At 33.0% G+C, this 17802-nt stretch overlaps 1 protein-coding gene across 2 annotated transcripts; it reads left to right on the plus strand.

Annotated features, from left to right (window-relative positions):
- The first annotated feature begins 2033 nt into the window (after window positions 1–2033).
- LOC123532720 (streptavidin-V2-like) lies at window positions 2034–6621 on the plus strand. 2 transcript variants are annotated; one of them, XM_045314281.2, is made up of 3 exons: window positions 2034–2078; window positions 3073–3191; window positions 6034–6621. In XM_045314281.2, the coding sequence occupies exons 2-3, from the start codon at window positions 3095–3097 to the stop codon at window positions 6426–6428; spliced, it is 492 nt and encodes a 163-aa protein (XP_045170216.2). In that variant the 5' UTR covers window positions 2034–2078; window positions 3073–3094; the 3' UTR covers window positions 6429–6621. The 2 variants fall into 2 exon arrangements, with proteins under 2 accessions (XP_045170216.2, XP_053400816.1); XM_053544841.1 differs by lacking the exon at window positions 2034–2078 and adding an exon at window positions 2397–2614.
- The last annotated feature ends 11181 nt before the right edge of the window (window positions 6622–17802 follow it).

Here is a 17802-nt window from a genome sequence, read left to right on the forward strand (position 1 = left end):
TCGAGTGCAAGTGCTGATGACAGCAAAGCTAGTAACTCCCCTACAGTTACAACATCAACAGATGTACATGATATACAAGCAGAACTGAGGAATGATGAAAATGTAAAGGAAGCGATCACTGCCATGAAGACACATTATCATTATTACATTTCATTTCATTTTTTTTTTCTTTATTTAATTTCTTGTCTTGGGTTTAACGCCATTTTTCACCAGTATTTCAGTTATGCAACGGTGGACCGTTAGCCTAACCAGTGTTCCTTGGTTCTGTACCAGTACAAACCTGTTCTCCGTTAGTATTTGTCAACTTCTCCATATGAATCAGATCCGTAGATCACTTGTAGATAAAACAATCCCCAACGTATTCATATTATGAAACACATATGACATGGAAAATACTATCGGAATTTGCCCATCTAAAATACTAACATTTGTTTCAGATTTGTGGACATGAAGCACTAATGACAAACAGTTGACAAAGAAGTGTGTACCAGTCTGGGCAGAGACTTGACACCACGTAGCGGCATACATTGAGTTTCGTCTTCTTTTAAAATACAGCGTTTTAATCGCATGTACGACGAAGAAACCGAAAGGATTGCCAATTTACTTTATGATTTGAACATAGAAAGGGTAAAACATTTTTGAATTTTTCGATCATCTAAAATACTGAATATTATTTTTAACTTACCCCTGGTACACGGGTTGCATAATTATGCTACACCTACACTGCTGCATACATTCTGGTGTCTGAATGGGAAACTAATCATGTTATGTAGTCAGATACTTCGATGTCGATCATTTCCATTATCTTTAGATTATACAGAATTTATTTTAGGTCGATTGTGAAGGAAGTTTTACAACTTATATTAATCACTCTCGACACCTCATTCCTGATGGAATCCATCGCCACGAGGGTATGAGAGAAGAGGCCAGTTTCCCTTTTAATGCTGAGCGCTAAGCAAGGAAGCTACTGGTACCATTTTTCACGTCTTTGGTATGACGCGGTCGGAGATCGAACCCACGACCTCCCGCTCTCGAAGCGGACGCTCTTCCACTAGGCTATCGAGGCGGTGCCTTTATCTTTGAGCAGTACACCAACGTTCAAGATTAAAAATCAACTTGCACAAAGTCAACAAGGCAACTTTCTATCCAGGCAACAACATACATTGGGTGAGAAAGGTATGTCAAACGTCGTTTCAACTACACATGTACGCTAAAATGTATATATGTAACATTAATATCTGTCGTGAAATTTATGCAGCACTGTATGATTTCACATTCAGAATCATTTCTGAGACGACTTTCCTTCATTATTTCGATTTACACTGCACACTACTATGTTTGCCTGCTTGTACTCATGGCCGTGTCGTCTGACCTCACAATCCGGTTCACTAAGTTACTAAAAATTTAGCTTATAGAAGGTCGGTAGTTCTACCACAATAAAGTAACAACAAATCCGAGTTTCCATTCGTACTTAAAATAATACAAGGAGATCATTTGGGCCTTTCTCCATTATTTCAGTTAGAAAGCAATCATATGACGTAAATAGTGTCGGTGTTTTTAACGACGTCACACGAATTTAGCTTATAAAAAGGGTATCGCCTTTTAGAAGTCAAATATGAAACGGGTGCAACATGGATAATAAAGCGATAATACCCCAGTCACACATACGGCGCGGATAGCTACGTCTGGCCACGAAAAGAAACGTAGTAATCCGTATCGATCCGTACCTAAGCCGTACCTTAAAGAAGTAATCCGTACCAATCCATACGGCTCAGGGACGGATCGATAAGGTTTTATTCGTTTCTATCCGTGGTTAGACGTAGCTATCCGTATGTGTGACTGGGGTATAAGTAGCTACCAGAATCTAAACCTGTCTACAGTTATAACTCGATGGACCATGCAATGCAATTAAAATATATTCTTAGAATTTAAGTAGGTGTAACTTGATTACTCTTGTTGAAAATCACACAAAATGTTTTGATTGTCCTAAGGCATCAGTGCAGTAAGGCACTCTTTAATCTGCATAAATAAGACATTTATATAAACATAGCAAGTGATAAGAAACAACGTAGAATCAGGTAATGCGAGACTTTTTCTGTTTTATCTAAAGTGAATTATGGATAATTTATTTTAAATGTTGACAGCTAAAGTATCAAATTTCTGTTATGTTTAACATGTGACGCAAAATTAAAGCTATTAACATCGAATTAAAATAATTACAATGTATTTTTTCTATTACGCCTTACGTATACTGTCGTACAAAAACTTTCAATTTGTGAGGTTATAAATATACATCTAAGATTTCTACAGAGGGCAAACGTAAAATTTGAATTATTTTTGCAAGGTAAACAAAAAAACAGGGACATATATCAAACAGGGAATGCCATGTTCCAAAGACAAAGACTCCGAAAAACGAAACCCACAGCACGTAGACGTGCACACTACAAACACACGTGACACACACACAACACAAACACACACGCGCACGCGCGTACACACACGTATACAAAGCAAACACACGAGGACAAAACGAACAAATAAAGGAACACATTGGGGCACCGCCTTGGAACGATCAGTTGCAAAAACACCACTGGGGAGCTTAAACCGGTTTATGGTGCGTATCCAACCTCACTCTTACTCCCACTATGTTCCAAAGTCACGGGACAGTGTAAATAAATGTGATCCCCGCCAGGTGAATCTCTAACACATGTAATAGAAACAAAAAAGCATGGCATGTAAAACACAAAAATGCTCTTGTATAAATATATAAAAAAAAAATTTAGAACCAAACACGTATGTACTCAATGCTTTTAAGCAAGACAGAGCAACAAGAAAAACACCCTTAAGGGACCGACGAAAGAGGCCAAAAGTCTTACATAAACGTTTACTAATGGTACTGGAAGCACTCTCTGTGTCAACATAATGACGCTACACTGTGTTTGAATATGAGTTATTCTTTACCATTTAAATGTGACTAATATGATGAAATGATCTTACCTTAAGTTTGTTATTCATAATTTTACAAACTTTCAGCCTGCAAGTACATATTCACATAAGCACACCTATTTTCAGTTTACAGATTTAGCATTCCAAAATGACGGTTGTTTACATTTTCCTCACTATTTCAACAATTGTGGCCGCAAATAATCACCAGAAAAGATTCATTGATCCAGTGAAAAATGGATACGAAGGTAATAAATGTTTTATATATCACATCCGACAGTTTAGTTTTTCATAGCAAAACCTGTTTCTTGCAATTCATACTGAAATATTACACAATGTTTTATTAGCTCACCTGAGCACGAAGTGCTCAAAGGTGAGCTTTTGTGATCGCCCTTTGTCCGTCGTCGTCGTCGTCAAAAATTTGACTGTTAACACTCTAGAGGTCACAAATTTGAGCCATTCTTAATGAAACTTGGTCAGAATGTTACCCTCAATCAAATCTTGGATTAGTTTGATATTGGGTCATCTAAGTTCAAAAACTAGGTCACCAGGTCAAATCAAAGGAAAAGCTTGTTAACATTCTAGAGGTCACAATTTTGGCCCAATCTTAATGAAACTTGGTCAGTATGTTACCCTCAATAAAATCTCGGACAAGTTGGATATTTGGTCATCTGGGGTCAAAAACTAGGTCACCAGGTCAAATCAAAGGAAAAGCTTGTTAACACTCTAGAGGATACATTTTTGGCCCAATCTTAATGAAACTTGGTCAGAATGTAACCTTTAGTAAAATCTTGAATAAGTTTGATATTGGGTCATCTGGGGTCAAAAACTAGGTCATCAGGTCAAATCAAAGAAAAAGTATGTTCACACTCTAATGGTCACAATTGTGGCCCAATCTTAATGAAACTTAGTCAGAATGTTACCCTTAATAAAGTCTTAGATAAGTTTGATATTGAGTTATCTGGGGTTAAAAACTAGGTCACCAGGTAAGATCAAAGGAAAAGCTTGTTAACACTGTAGAGGCCACATTCATGACTGTATCTTCAAGAAACTTGGTCAGAATGTTGATAATCTCAAGGTTCAGTTTGAATCTTGGTCATGTAGGATTAAAAACTAGGTCACCAGGTCAAATCAAAGTAAAAGCTAGTTTACACTGTAGAGGCCACATTTATGACCATATCTTAATGAAACTTGGTCAGGATGTTAGTCTTGAGGCTGTATAGGTCAAGTTTGAATCTGGGTCAGGTGGAGTCAAAAACTAGGTCACTAGGTCAAATCAAAGGAAAAGCTTGTAAACACTCTAGAGGCCAAATTTATGACTGTATCTTCATGAAACTTAGTCAGAATGTTAATCTTAAAATCTTTAGGTCAAGTTCGAACCTGGGTCATGTCAGGTCAAAAACTAGGTCACCGAGTCAAATCAAAGGTAAAGCTTGTTAACACTGTAGAGGCCACATTTATGACTGTATCTTTATGAAGCTTGGTCAAAATGGTAATCTTGATATTCTCAAGGTCTAGTTTGAATCTGGGTCATGTAGGATCAAAAACTAGGTCACCAGGTCAAATCAAAGGAAAAGCTAGTTTACACTGTAGAGGCCACGTTTATGATAATATCTTAATGAAACTAGATCAGAATGTTAATCTTGATGATCTATAGGTCACATTCAAATCTTGGTCAGGTGGGGTCAAAAACTAGGTCACTAGGGCAAATCGAAGGAAAAGCTTGTTAACACTGTAGAGGCCATATTTATGTATGACTGTATCTTCATGAAATTGGTCAGAATGGTAATCTTGATAATTTCAAGGTCCAGTTTGAATATGGGTCATGTCGGGTCAAAAAATAGGTCACTAGGTCAAATTAAAAGAAAAGCTAGTTTACACTTTAGAGGCCACATTTATACCATATCTTAATGAAACTTGGTCAGAATGGTTATCTTGATGGTCTTTAGGTCAATAGGTCAGGTGAGCGATACAGGGCCTTCATGGCCCTCTTGTTAAAGATAGTCTTACCCAGAAAACCGCCCGTGCCATGAACAATACTGGATCTTTCTCCACCTCGAAAAAAGCTACAAAGTTGCCACATGACCTGGTACTATAATTAAGCAAAACCTGCGTTGAACTCGTAGTTTCCGAAATTACTTGCGAACAATTCAAAACCTGTTTCTTGCAATTCATACTGAAATATTACACAATGTTTTATTAAAGATAGTCTTACCCAGAAGACCGGTCGTGCCTTGAACAATACTTGGTCTTTCTCCACCTCGAAAAAAGCTACAAAGTTGCCATATGACCTGGTACTATAATTAAGAAAAACCTGCGTTGAACTCGTAGTTTTCGAAATTACTTGCGAACAATTCATGTTATGATCATACACTCAAAAAACTCGTAACCCAACACTTTGAATAAGAGATTACTTTTAAAGACTTTTTACTGTTACAACTGATAACAAAAGATGGTTATGCATGATTGTACACCTAATCACACGAAATTTACTTCCCGCGCAATAAGTGAATTTTTTGTCAGGCTCTTTCCTTTGCCGTATCTTAATTCGATAAAACGCTTGTAGGATGATTGTTGACAGCAAGTAACTCTTGGGCCGGGATATTGCGTACAGTATCATTGAATAGATCAATCAATTGAAATTACAGCCTGGCTATGCGCATGCACTGACAGGCCCTTATTCTAGTCTCGGGACAGATTGCTACATACAGCATTTTCGCTACTTAAACGCTCAGAAAAAAACAACAAAAAATTGTCATAAAAATTCTTACCCTTGAAAGAGTAACGGTTTCGTTCTAGAAGTATTATACAAACTCGGTTGAAATGCGATAAATGAAGGCATAGTTCTGTGTCTTTTGAAATATATTAAGATCGTAAAATGTTTCGATGATTATTTGATTCCGCAAATTGATTTTAAATATTTGGACATGTCAATAACAACGTACTATTTCAAACTTTTATTGTCACTCGTTGTAAGGGTAATCGCAATTGATCAAGTTTTAGCGTCGTACAAAACATTTATGAAGTGTATTTATTTATGCCAGGGTGTTTCATTTTTTACTCTACATTTACCTATTAAATGTCTTACAGCCCGATGTGCAGAAATCCAAGCTTTGAATGAAAACCACTGCGGTATAGCTGGTTTATGGACAAATCAGTTAAAATCTGTCATGGAATTCACGTGTAAAGATGGTCATCTCAATGGTCGTTACAATACAGCAGTTGGCCAAGCAGATGATTACTACAGCTTAACCGGAAAGTATACAATGTCTGGTCCAAATGGTGCTGACTGTGTTATGGGATGGGTTGTTTCATTCAACAACAAAGTATTTGGAAACTCCAATTCAACAGCTGCTTGGTCTGGCATACATTACGCACATGAGCATGTAATTCGGACCCATTGGGTACTTACACGTTGGCACCCGTTGGAAGACATCAGGAAGACAACAACAATAAACCATGACGACTTTGTCAGCCTCTGTTAAAACAGTTTATATATCTGCAAGTTGTTAGAAAATGATAAAAACATTCCAAACTTTAAAATCAAATTATTGCATAGAACCTTTTCCTTGTCATCTATTTAAAATAGCTTTGAAAAAAGAATCTGCCTTCAAAAATAAAAAGTAAAACTATGCTTACATGGAAATTATGAATATATCATTTTGTGTTAAGCTTTAATGGTCTTGTTTTAGTTATCACCCAAATTGAAATTTTGTCCAACTCCGTGACTTGATCTATTATGTAACGGTACCTACCTCTGTTACTTTCCAAATATCAACATAAGCAGCTATTGCAGGATTTTTTGAATTTGTTAAAATGGGTTATTTGGTTGCATCACTGGAGTCGTTCTTAGGCTCACACCAGTACAATGCAACGTTCCTAGTTATCCGGAAAGTTTTATTTCTGAAAGCTGAACGGCGAAGCTCTAAAGGAGCGTATTTTTTTAGAATATCAACACAGACTTGATAGATATATGTAAATCTGAAGTCATTTTGTAAACTGTGTATACGTAATTGTGTTATTACAACAGTACCTTGATATTCATGTGGGGAAGTTGGCAGTTACATGCGGAGAACAGGTTTGTACTGGTACAGAACCCAGGAACACTGGTTAGGTTAACTGCCCGCCGTTACATGACTGAAATACTGTTGAAAAACGGCGTTAAACCCTAAACAAACAAATTGATAAGCAATTTTGTATTCGACTCGGGTATTATCGTCTAGGTCTGGATCACATTAAGCGCTTAAGTACAGTTTTGCTTCTCACCTAAACAGGAGACTGCCAGCTATATCAATGACAAAACACAAATCGTGATATATTTTGAGAAAAATACAAATTACAAAACTTCATAGACCAGTCGCTGTAAGAATGACTTTATTTTGACGAATTTGTACGACATAGTACACTATATATTGCATTTAATTAATTTTATTAAAAAACTGACGTTTAACTCTGATGAATCTTTCAGATTTATATGATATCTGAAACTTTCATACCTGGTTTAGTGAAATCAATGAAGGAATGATAATAATAATAATAATAATATCTTAATGATGTTTTCCAAAAGCATTGTTACAGCTTTTATGTCAATGAGGTGCAAAACAACGAAACAGTTTGAATAAATGTTTGCGTCCAAAGTCATACAATGCACACGGGTTTAGAAGTAAAACAAATGTAAATCTAGAAAGAAAACGATTAAGCATGCTATAAAATGACCAGGAACAGTTATAGTTAGGTTCAAATCCTTAGTAGAAAATAATAATGGATTTATATTCAAGTATGCTTGCCAGATGCATTATTGCACAAGAAATCTTATACTTAAATATTCGTATTGGTACTTGAGCTCGTGTCACTGTAGAGGCGTAGACACATTCATGAATAGTCCGATAGGATACATTAATTAAGGCTTAGAAATACGCTTTGAGAAACAAAAATCAAACAACACCAAATCATAGAAAGAAAGAGTTGTTTAAAACGAAAATTGAACAGCATGTAAACATGTACATTACTTTACGAAACAAGTGTCAGTATACTGATATAAACAATGAATTCCGGAAAAGGACTGCCTGAAGGGGCCCACTTCCGGACAGTCAAACGCCTTTAAAAACTCACCATTTTCAAAGAACTGTTACACATGTTCGTTTTGATGCATTTGCAATAGCGTGCGAGTGGTGAAATTTCGCATAACAATGTGAAACACAGTATTCAGCAATTGTTTATAATTATTTCTTTACAAATGGCATTCATTTTCAAAGGGAGACAACTTTTTCTCGACGAATACTTAAAATATTCGGAAACAGTTGTCTCCCTTTGAAAATGAATACCATTTGTAAAGAAATAAAGATAAACAATTGCTGAAAACTGTGTTCCACCTTGTTATGCGAAATTTCGCCACTCGCACGCTATTGTAAATGCATCAAAACGAACATGTGTAGCAGTTCTTTGAAAATGGTGAGTTTTTAAAGGCGTTTGACTGTCCGGAAGTGGGGCCCCTTTAGGCAGTCCTTTTTCGGAATTCAATGTTTATATCAGTATACTGACACTTGTTTCGTAAAGTAATATACATGTTTTACATGCTGTTCAATTTTCGTGTCAAACAACTCTTTCTTTCTATGATTTGGTGTTGTTTGATTTTTGTTTCTCAAGACGTAATTCTAAACCTTAAGAAATAATTTATAGCAAAAGAATGTGTTATCACTATTTATGCACGGTTAGCGGTTATACGTCGGGCGTAATAATTTCACGAGGGCGCAGCTTGTTTTTGTTTAAACACGCTTAGGCTAGAATGACGTCATGTTAACGTGCGATGTTTTTGTTACGACCAAGAAAGAGCGCTAAGTACTATATTTTATTTACTGTTCTAGATTAAGAGCATATTAGAAACGAAATAATTTATAGCAAAATCGTGTTTAAACATAATTTATACACTCGGAAGGTAATACGTCGTACAAATAATATCACTCGTGTATTACGCCCGACGTATAACCGTCCATCGTGCATAAATAGTGGTTATTCACCTGTTAGCGATAGACGATGGAAATAACGAAAATGTGACCGGCTAAAGGGCTGTGCACGTAACAGTATACAGACAACGGGTAACACACTTGACTGAGGGGCCTTTAGAGGCCAAATACCTTGAAAAAGTAAATAAATACAAACACAAAAGGTACATCGTTGATATTTTGCGAAGAATAACCTAAAAGATTTCAATTAGAAATATTTCAGAGAAACGTTTGTCACTGAATTCATTCGATTGTTAAGGCTAAAGTTATGGCTGAAGTACAATTTACGAAACATACTGTATAAAGCGCTGAAGTACTTTTCAAACATAAGACTGTTTTAGTAAGTATTAGATGCAATAAATATGCCAGATGAAATCAGGAAGCATGAATACTTCCAGTCGAAAGGAATTTAACAGTTTTGTTTGTACACATATATTTATAAATATTTGCTTTAATACTTTATTTTGAATTGCTGAAAAGGCTGTCTGACCGGTTTTTTTTTATCTAAGAAGTTGACAAGTGGCGAAAACAAACAGTCTAAGCGTAAACGTCACAAGTCTTCCCCGAGCCGGGGCCGCAAACCCGACCTAAAAACAAACATGGTAATTGCAGCGAGACTGCTGACAGTGAGGGTGAGGGGAAAGATTGCCTTGACGCAGTGAATTCTGATTCAGATAATTTACTGCAGTTTTTCCAAGAGGATCTTGCTAGTCTTAGCTCTTAATTAGCCTCCATACTGATAATTGATCTTAAACAGGTACTGGAAGACTGCACACCAAATGGTTTGCATACTGAACGGGCTATTCTGAACGATAACTTCGCAACAAGTCAGGTTTGATAACGATGAGCTCTCACAGTATGAGAATAAAACATTTCAAACCTTGGTGATTCGGTAATATAGGACGAACCAGTTGAAACTAAAATTTTAGAGTTTTCTAGAAAGCCAAAATTAATCTTAAAATTTCTGAAATAGACAACTGTCAACATGAGAGAAAACGAAAACTGAATGTAAAACGAAAAGTTATTATCAAATTCACGAACTCGAAAACACGTTACAATGTATACAAGTCCAGGAAGGGTCATGCTGAAGGCCTGTTTTTGCAAGTAAACCTGACACCTCATCGCGAGTACCATGGTTATGAAGCCCGGAACTGAAATTTGACATACCTAACGACAGGCTTGAATCAAGGGCTGCAGAGTTCATGTGCAGCTAAATGGCGAACACCATCAAGGAAGGCAATAATAGGATAGATCTAGGACTGTTCAGCCCGGTGTTAAAAATTGTCAATACATGTATAATGCAACTGGATGGGGTATCATATCCTATTTCACGGCGTGATATTTGGGCTTTGTGTTTACGGTTACAAGTAAACGTCGTCGTTTATATGACTGAAAAGTTGTTGAAAAAGTCGTTACATGTAAACCCGATCACTCACACTATCTATAATGTGATGTACTCTATTTTCACATCACAGTTTCTACTAGTCTTGCATCGTGCATCTGCCATGGCGGGAAATGACCTCAATGATCACATATCAGGTAAAAAGACTCTCAGCAAGTTTCAAGAATCATGCACGTCTATCTCACTCATGCAAATTTATACATGTCTACTACTTGTGGACATATATGGAGACATGCATCGAGGATTATCGAGGAAAATTTTGAAAGAAAAATAATTCAGACATAGATTCGTCTATAAAGTCGTAAGGTGGTGTGCGCAAGCATATCTAGTCCAGTCTATTTAAAGGATAATGTCCCGCCAAATACTAAATTTCATGGATTCACGGCTAAGCCGTGGACTCTTACTATTTCTATTTTCACGGGATTCACGATATAGCCGGGGAATCTAACTACTTTGGCGCGAATTTAAATTGACAATTTGAGGCCCATTATAGTGGTTTTGGGGATAAAAACATAAATTACTGAAGTTTATAAAATATCAACTTTCTTATTACTGAAAAGAATTTAATGAAATTTACATGGAAATTTAAGTTATGAAATACAGAAAAACATGAGAGGTATTTCAGGCGTGAAATCTGACATTTACCTCAATAACTCAAAAATTTACAAAAAGATGATGCAATACCTGCATTTACAATACATATAAAATAAGGCCCGTATGTCAATTTGTGACAACTTGTTTGTAAACGGCTAACATCCACATAAATAACCTCAAATTATTCAATATCAACAGACACATGTTTTCCATGGTAAGAGTTCGGTCGGAACACCACTTGAGAAAAATGGCATGATGTTTACGCACGGTGTTCTGGTAGGGCCATCGTCACCGTGATAACGTATGTGAGCTCGAAGCAACGTAAGAACGAGACTACGATGTTTAAAAGTCGAAACCACGAAACTATGATGCTGAAAGTCGAAATCATTTCGTTTTATCACCATTGTGGTTTCGCGGTTTCGACTTTTTAGCATCTTAGTTTCGACTTTTCACTATCGTAGTTTCGAATTTTCATCGTCGTAGTTTAGAGTTTTCACCAGCATACTTTCGACTTTTCATCAGTGTATTTTGGACTTTTTATCATCGTAGGTTCGGCTTTTCATTATCAAAGTCTGAACTTACAACATCGTGTACCGCCTTCCTTTTGTTTTTGTCTTTTTTTAAAAAAAATATCCCAGTTACGCACGAGGGAAAATTAAGCTGGGCATGAGAAAGGGTAAGATATTCTACCTTTTTCTGATTTACGGGTAACATTAATCTTAAAATCGACCCAAATTTAGGGAAGCTCTTAAAAAACATTTTGATCTACTAACGATTAATACTCAAACATAAAAAATATGTTTAAATTACTCTGTAACACTGTCACGTTAAGCATTTGGGAGCGGTGAGTTGTTCCCCGTATCATCCTTTTATTAATAACATTTATTTGAATTCCTAAAAACAACAGTAGTATTAATTAAATATAGCGTTTTTGGGCGTTTTGGACCTCATATGACCCCCCTGAACGCCCTTGTCCCCTATTCTTTACGTGGAAACTTTAACCTACCCTAAAATTAAAATCCAAACTTAGTACCCGTGATACCCTAAAATTTTTTTAAATCATTAGTTTAAACCGAATGAAAACCTTGGTTTAACCTCATTTGACCTTTTGAACCTTGTCAGGAGCTGGTCAATGCCGACAATTAAAAAAAAAGAAAAAAAAGATTTTAACAATATTGGTTAAACCTATAGTAAAATAAAGTAAATCTATTTTTTAGTAACGTTTACAATGTTAAACGCCTATTTTTAGTAACGTTTAACAATGTAAACGCCTATTTTTAGTTAACGTTACATTGTAACGCTTATTTTTAGTAACATTTAATTTTTTAGGTAACGTTTTACATTGTAAATCGCCTATTTTTAGTAACGTTTTACAATGTAAACGCTTATCATTATATTTGAAATACCGTGTCACAATGTTTGTGTTTATATTTAGTAACGTTTTTACAATGTAAACGCATAGCACTTCCTTTCAAGTTAATTTTTAACATTAGTGGAATTTTCTTTATGTCATACTTCTAATTATAGTAACGTTTACAATGTACACGCATATCACTTCCGTTCAAGTTAATTTTTTAACATTAGTGAATTTCTTATGTCTAATACATTTTATTATAGTAACGTTTTACAATGTAAACCATGTCACTTTCAATATATTGTTCAACATAGCATCGTCGAATGATTTCAGTGTTTTTATACAACATATTTGATCTTATTTTCAATATGCATGTTCATTTCCGATACAGGGTATAAGGGATGGTCATCCAGAATAGATTCATCCGATACAGATTCATCCGGTATAGGTTCATCCGATACAGTATTCGATGCAGGTTCATCCGATATGATAATTGAAGTAACTACCCGCAAAAGTGTAAATGTTACTTCTTGATTCCTGATCGTATAAGGAGAATATCAAACATTTGTTCCTTGTGTTTAGATAAACTTTAATTCTTTTCTTATAAATAGATATTAACCGTTCATGTCAAATCCTCAGCATACTATATTTATATATTACTGCAAATATACCAGAATTAATCATCATTATCATCATACCACCGCCTAAATATAAAAAACTGCGAATATTGGCTTTTAATCGGTTTATCCGGATCACGCTATGGGCCTGGCCCCCGTTAAATATAAAAATTTAATATCTAATTATATATACATTCCTTTTTTGGCCGCAACACACCATTCTAAACCACATTTTGGTACAGCACAGTATAATTGTTGGTTTAATGTGTATAAAATCTTTATAATCTACGAAAATTCCAAATGTTAAATCCATTCCATTTAAATAGTTCAGATCATCCATACCTCTTTGTTTAATGTATCCAAGCACCAAACGGTTAATATACTTATCATTTTTTAACATATGTTATAAAAACAGTTATAATTCAATAAAACACTTCATGTCCCACTTCCTCAAGCCTTTTCTATTTTTTTGTCTTTTTTTTAATTTAAAGAATTATTTCAGTAAATCAATCAAGTCGTATTGTTGTGGCAACTTTCAGAAAGCTGAATAGATTGTCAACAGTATTCTTTGTTCTAGCTAATTGTGTTTTCTTGTTTTAAGAAAACATTTTTTACTTTGTAATTTCTTCAGCATTAGTGTAATTTTCCGACATTAGTGGGTTATTGCTTTAGTTTTAGCAGTAATTACTTGGGTATTAGCAGTGATTGATTCTCCTTTTTAGTTCTGATATTTTCAACTACAGAGTCCAAATCATTTATTAATTTTTTTAATTTTAACATTAAATTTTATTCATTAAAGCATTATAAAAAAATCTTTTTGTAAATAAACCTGTAAGTTTACACTTAACTCTTCATACTTTTATAGTGTGACGTGCAGTCAACAATTATTAATCAGTCTACAATTGTTTCTTCTTTCAATTTCTATCTGATTATTAACTGTGTTAATTGCTTCATATTAGCAGTAATTAACTCTCCATGTTTAAAATTGATTTTTTCAACTATCAAAGTGCCCAGTTCATTTTTATGTTCTTCAACTTTAGCATTAAGCTGCGTCATATCTTCTGGTAATTTTTTGTAATATTACTTAAGTCTGCATACTTTAAATAATGACGGTTGCAACAATACTAATTCCCAATTTCGTATTGTTTTTAAAGTCAACTATTTTAGAATTAATTTCTGTCTTTAAAATCCTCAAATGCTGTGGTCAATGAATTCCATACCCTCATTGTGAATCTGCTGCCTTTTCCAATTCTGATTTATATTCTGCAAGTTTATTTGAAATATAATTCTAATAAATCTTTATGCTTTTTTTCATTTCATATTTAGTTTTATTTATTTCTGTTTCTAATTTCTAACTGATACATAATTTTGTAACTTTTTTTTTCAGCTTCAATAATCTTGTCTTTAGTTTCTTCATGTTTAATCATACTATCTTTAATTCTTGAACTTGATGTATAACTTTTCAAAATTGGTTCCAAATACTTTTTTTTCTATTGTCATCTGTCAAATAAGATTTCTCTTCACGTTCTTAATAGAATCAGTCATGCTTGTCATTTCTTCTTCTTCAAATTTATCTTGTAATTCAACTATTAATAATGAATTTCTTTTTAAAAAATCTATTGTTAATTCTTCAATATTCTTTACTTCTGCTTTCTAATGTCTGTTTATCTTTTGACATCTTCAAGATTATATCAATCTATGTACACTTTGAACTTTTTATACACAAACCCTTGAAACACATCGGGTGGATTTATCTGGTATTTCTAAGTTGATTATTTTATTACCTCCCATATCTAATGCTCTGTTCATTGTGTTCACATCAAGTTCTCTATTTCCTGTGAAGATATGATTCCATTCCTTTCTAAGCTATTTTATATTGTATTTTAGTAGCATAATCACTTATATCAATAACAAATTTAAACTTTAACTTACACTTTCAGTTTCACTTATTTGTTTTGTATCATTAAAAATTCCCCATTATATATTACCAGTACAGTTTTTTCTTAAAAAACTTCCTTGGTTTGTCAATATAAAAGAAATCATATTTTTGATTTGTTGCATAGCAAAAGTACACGATCTAATATTATGTTCATACAAATACTATCATTTTCCATTTTACCTGGACTTTCAAATAAAAAATAATGTTGAACAGTAAATTCGAATATCGTTTAGGTGTTTTATATTAAGACTGACTTAAATAAATAACACTACAGTTTTTGTGACGTCCCCTTGAAATAAAGTATTTTTGATATTTCATTTTGAACATTTTATCTTCACATACAAAATCATCAAAATTACTACTATTAGTTTTTTTCTATTCAAGTTCTCACAAGGTTTCTATTTGTTGGGATCATCTGAATATCCCAGTATTTCATGGTTGGATCTACTTTATTTTTTTTGCAATTTGCTTAAGTGTTAATTAAATCTTGATATTTAGATTGTTCTAAGTTTTTTAGCATACAAGTATAATTTATCATAATATATAGAGGTTTTCGAAGTATAAGCATTAAAGTATTTTGTTTTTATTTCCGATCTGACGATCCACATATTAACATTCTAAAACATAAATCTTGGCATAAAAGGATATAATTGTTTAAAGTTATTGGATTTATCACTTTTTGTATCATAATTTTTGAATTTCCATTTATATAATATTACATTATTTTACATTATTTTACAATATCTTACATTATCTACATTATTTTACATATTTTTTACATTATCTTTACATTATTATATAAATGCAATCAAAACTTAATGAAATGATAATAAGAAAAAAAATTATTTGGCAAAAGATTAGAAATCTTAGAGTAGAAAAAATGAGAGAAAAAAGAAGAAAAGCTACAAATCGGGATATGTACACCTGAAATTTATAAGGCCAATTACTGAAAAATAGAAAGTCAAAAAGACCAATTATCAAGTCAGTTAAAAAGCATTAACCTGGAATTTAAAGAACAATTAGCGTTACTTACCAAAAATTTTGTTGATAAAATACAAGAAGTAGAACAACCACAAAATTGCAGAAGATATTGGAAGAATCACCACCTTCCGGGAACTACAACAACCATTATTACCACAACAAACTAGAGAAAAAGAGGTGAATAAAATACTGGGAAGAATTATTATAATAACAGAAAAAAAAATTCCTAAAGAATCAAAGAAAAATTGGGAGCAAGGCCGGAAAAAAAAGAAAAAAAAATACATAACAGTAAATTTTGGATGCAGATTTGGATAATGAATTTTTAGAAGAATCTGATATTACAAACCGTCCCAGAAATTGTTTGATTTTTTTAACTGCAAATGTAATTGATCCTAATAAAATAGTAAAGACGATCTTGAAGCAACAATAGATGGTGTTACTGGAAAATATTAAAAAATTAAATGGTTCAATAACTGGCAAAATCAAATTCAAAAGATCCAAAGAAACGAAAAAAGCAAAAGAATTAAAACATGATCAAGACGAATTATTAAAGACAAAAAAACGAATAAATTCATATGTTGGTACGGCTTTTCTACATATGGACAAGATTGGAAAAAGAATAAAACAATCATAACCCATAAAAGTTACCAAATGACAATACGTAATTTTAATTATTAACTTAAATAAACTTTATGGTCAAAACAAATTAATTCTAAGGATAAAATAACTGGAAAAGAAGTAATAAACACAAAGTAATAATGATTTGATTGATTTGATTTAATAAAAGATATAACAAAAATAAAAAACATTCAATTCATCAATAAAAATATTTAAAAGAATTAACAGAAAAATCAGGATTACCTATCACTAAAAGATCTATGAAATTTAAAAAAGTAATTTAGAGGACAAGGTTATGACGTTGGTCTCCATGTCATCCCAAAAGAATTGGTTAATGACTTGAGTTCATTTGTGGTTCATTGATGCTGGAAATAATAATTAAGAACTAAAAAATGAAAGGTATAGAATAATTGATGAACTATTAAAAATGAAATTCCTTTTACCAGAACAACAGAAATGGTATATAAAAATTATTTTCCTTGAATATATAAATGGAACAAAAAATAGTATTAAGTTCTGAAACATTTAAAAGATGATAAAAATAAACCAAGTGATTTTTACAATCAGATTTAGTCCGTTCTTAATTAGATAAAAATAAAACTTATTTTGTTGATTTGGAATAGTATTAACACTATGACTTACTCATGGCATAATATTAGTGATGAATAGGACAAAAAAAAATCGTTCATAAGGTAAGGATTGGAAAGATAGTAGATTTACAATGGTTCCCTACAGATACAACAGAAATTAATAATTATATTGTGAAACATAACTAATTAAAGATGATTTTGAATTTAATAAATCAGAAATTGCTCCAATTAGTTTGGAATTTGATTTAAGTATTTTAAGATTTTGATTTCAATTACAGATAATTTTAAATGTTGGATTTAAGAATGTCAAATTTTCATACATTCTTGGATTGAGAAAAAAGCAAGAGAAATACGGAATGGGGAACTACAACACCAAATTTAACTATTCTGTGGATACAATTAACATCATTGGGATCTTATGATAATTCACTTTGTTGATGGTAATTTCAGTGATATTAACTATGCTTTAAAGTACTGCAGATTTAACAAGAGCTTGACCATTTACCAAAAGAACCACAAAGAGTTTTGATAATTCTGAAATTAATAAATATATTTTTTAAAAAAAGATAAAAATTCAATAGAATATAAATTACAGATGTATTGGTAGAATAATTAATTTTAATGAGGTTGAAACCAGTTTTACACTAATTTTTAAAAAGAAATTAATTAAAACTAAAGTTTTAAAACTATAATTATGATATTATAAATTTTTAGTTTTATATAATGTACAAAAAAGTTTATGACAAAACATAAAGAATATTG

This window comes from Mercenaria mercenaria, chromosome 5 (assembly GCF_021730395.1).
Source record: "Mercenaria mercenaria strain notata chromosome 5, MADL_Memer_1, whole genome shotgun sequence".
NCBI classification, from domain to species: domain Eukaryota; kingdom Metazoa; phylum Mollusca; class Bivalvia; order Venerida; family Veneridae; genus Mercenaria; species Mercenaria mercenaria.

Coding starts and splice junctions, on each gene's coding strand:
- LOC123532720 (XM_045314281.2), top strand. CDS start 3,095: ATGACGGTTGTTTACATTTTCCTCACTATTTCAACAATTGTGGCCGCA. Junction 3,192..6,033: donor AGTGAAAAATGGATACGAAG/GTAATAAATGTT, acceptor AATGTCTTACAG/CCCGATGTGCAGAAATCCAA.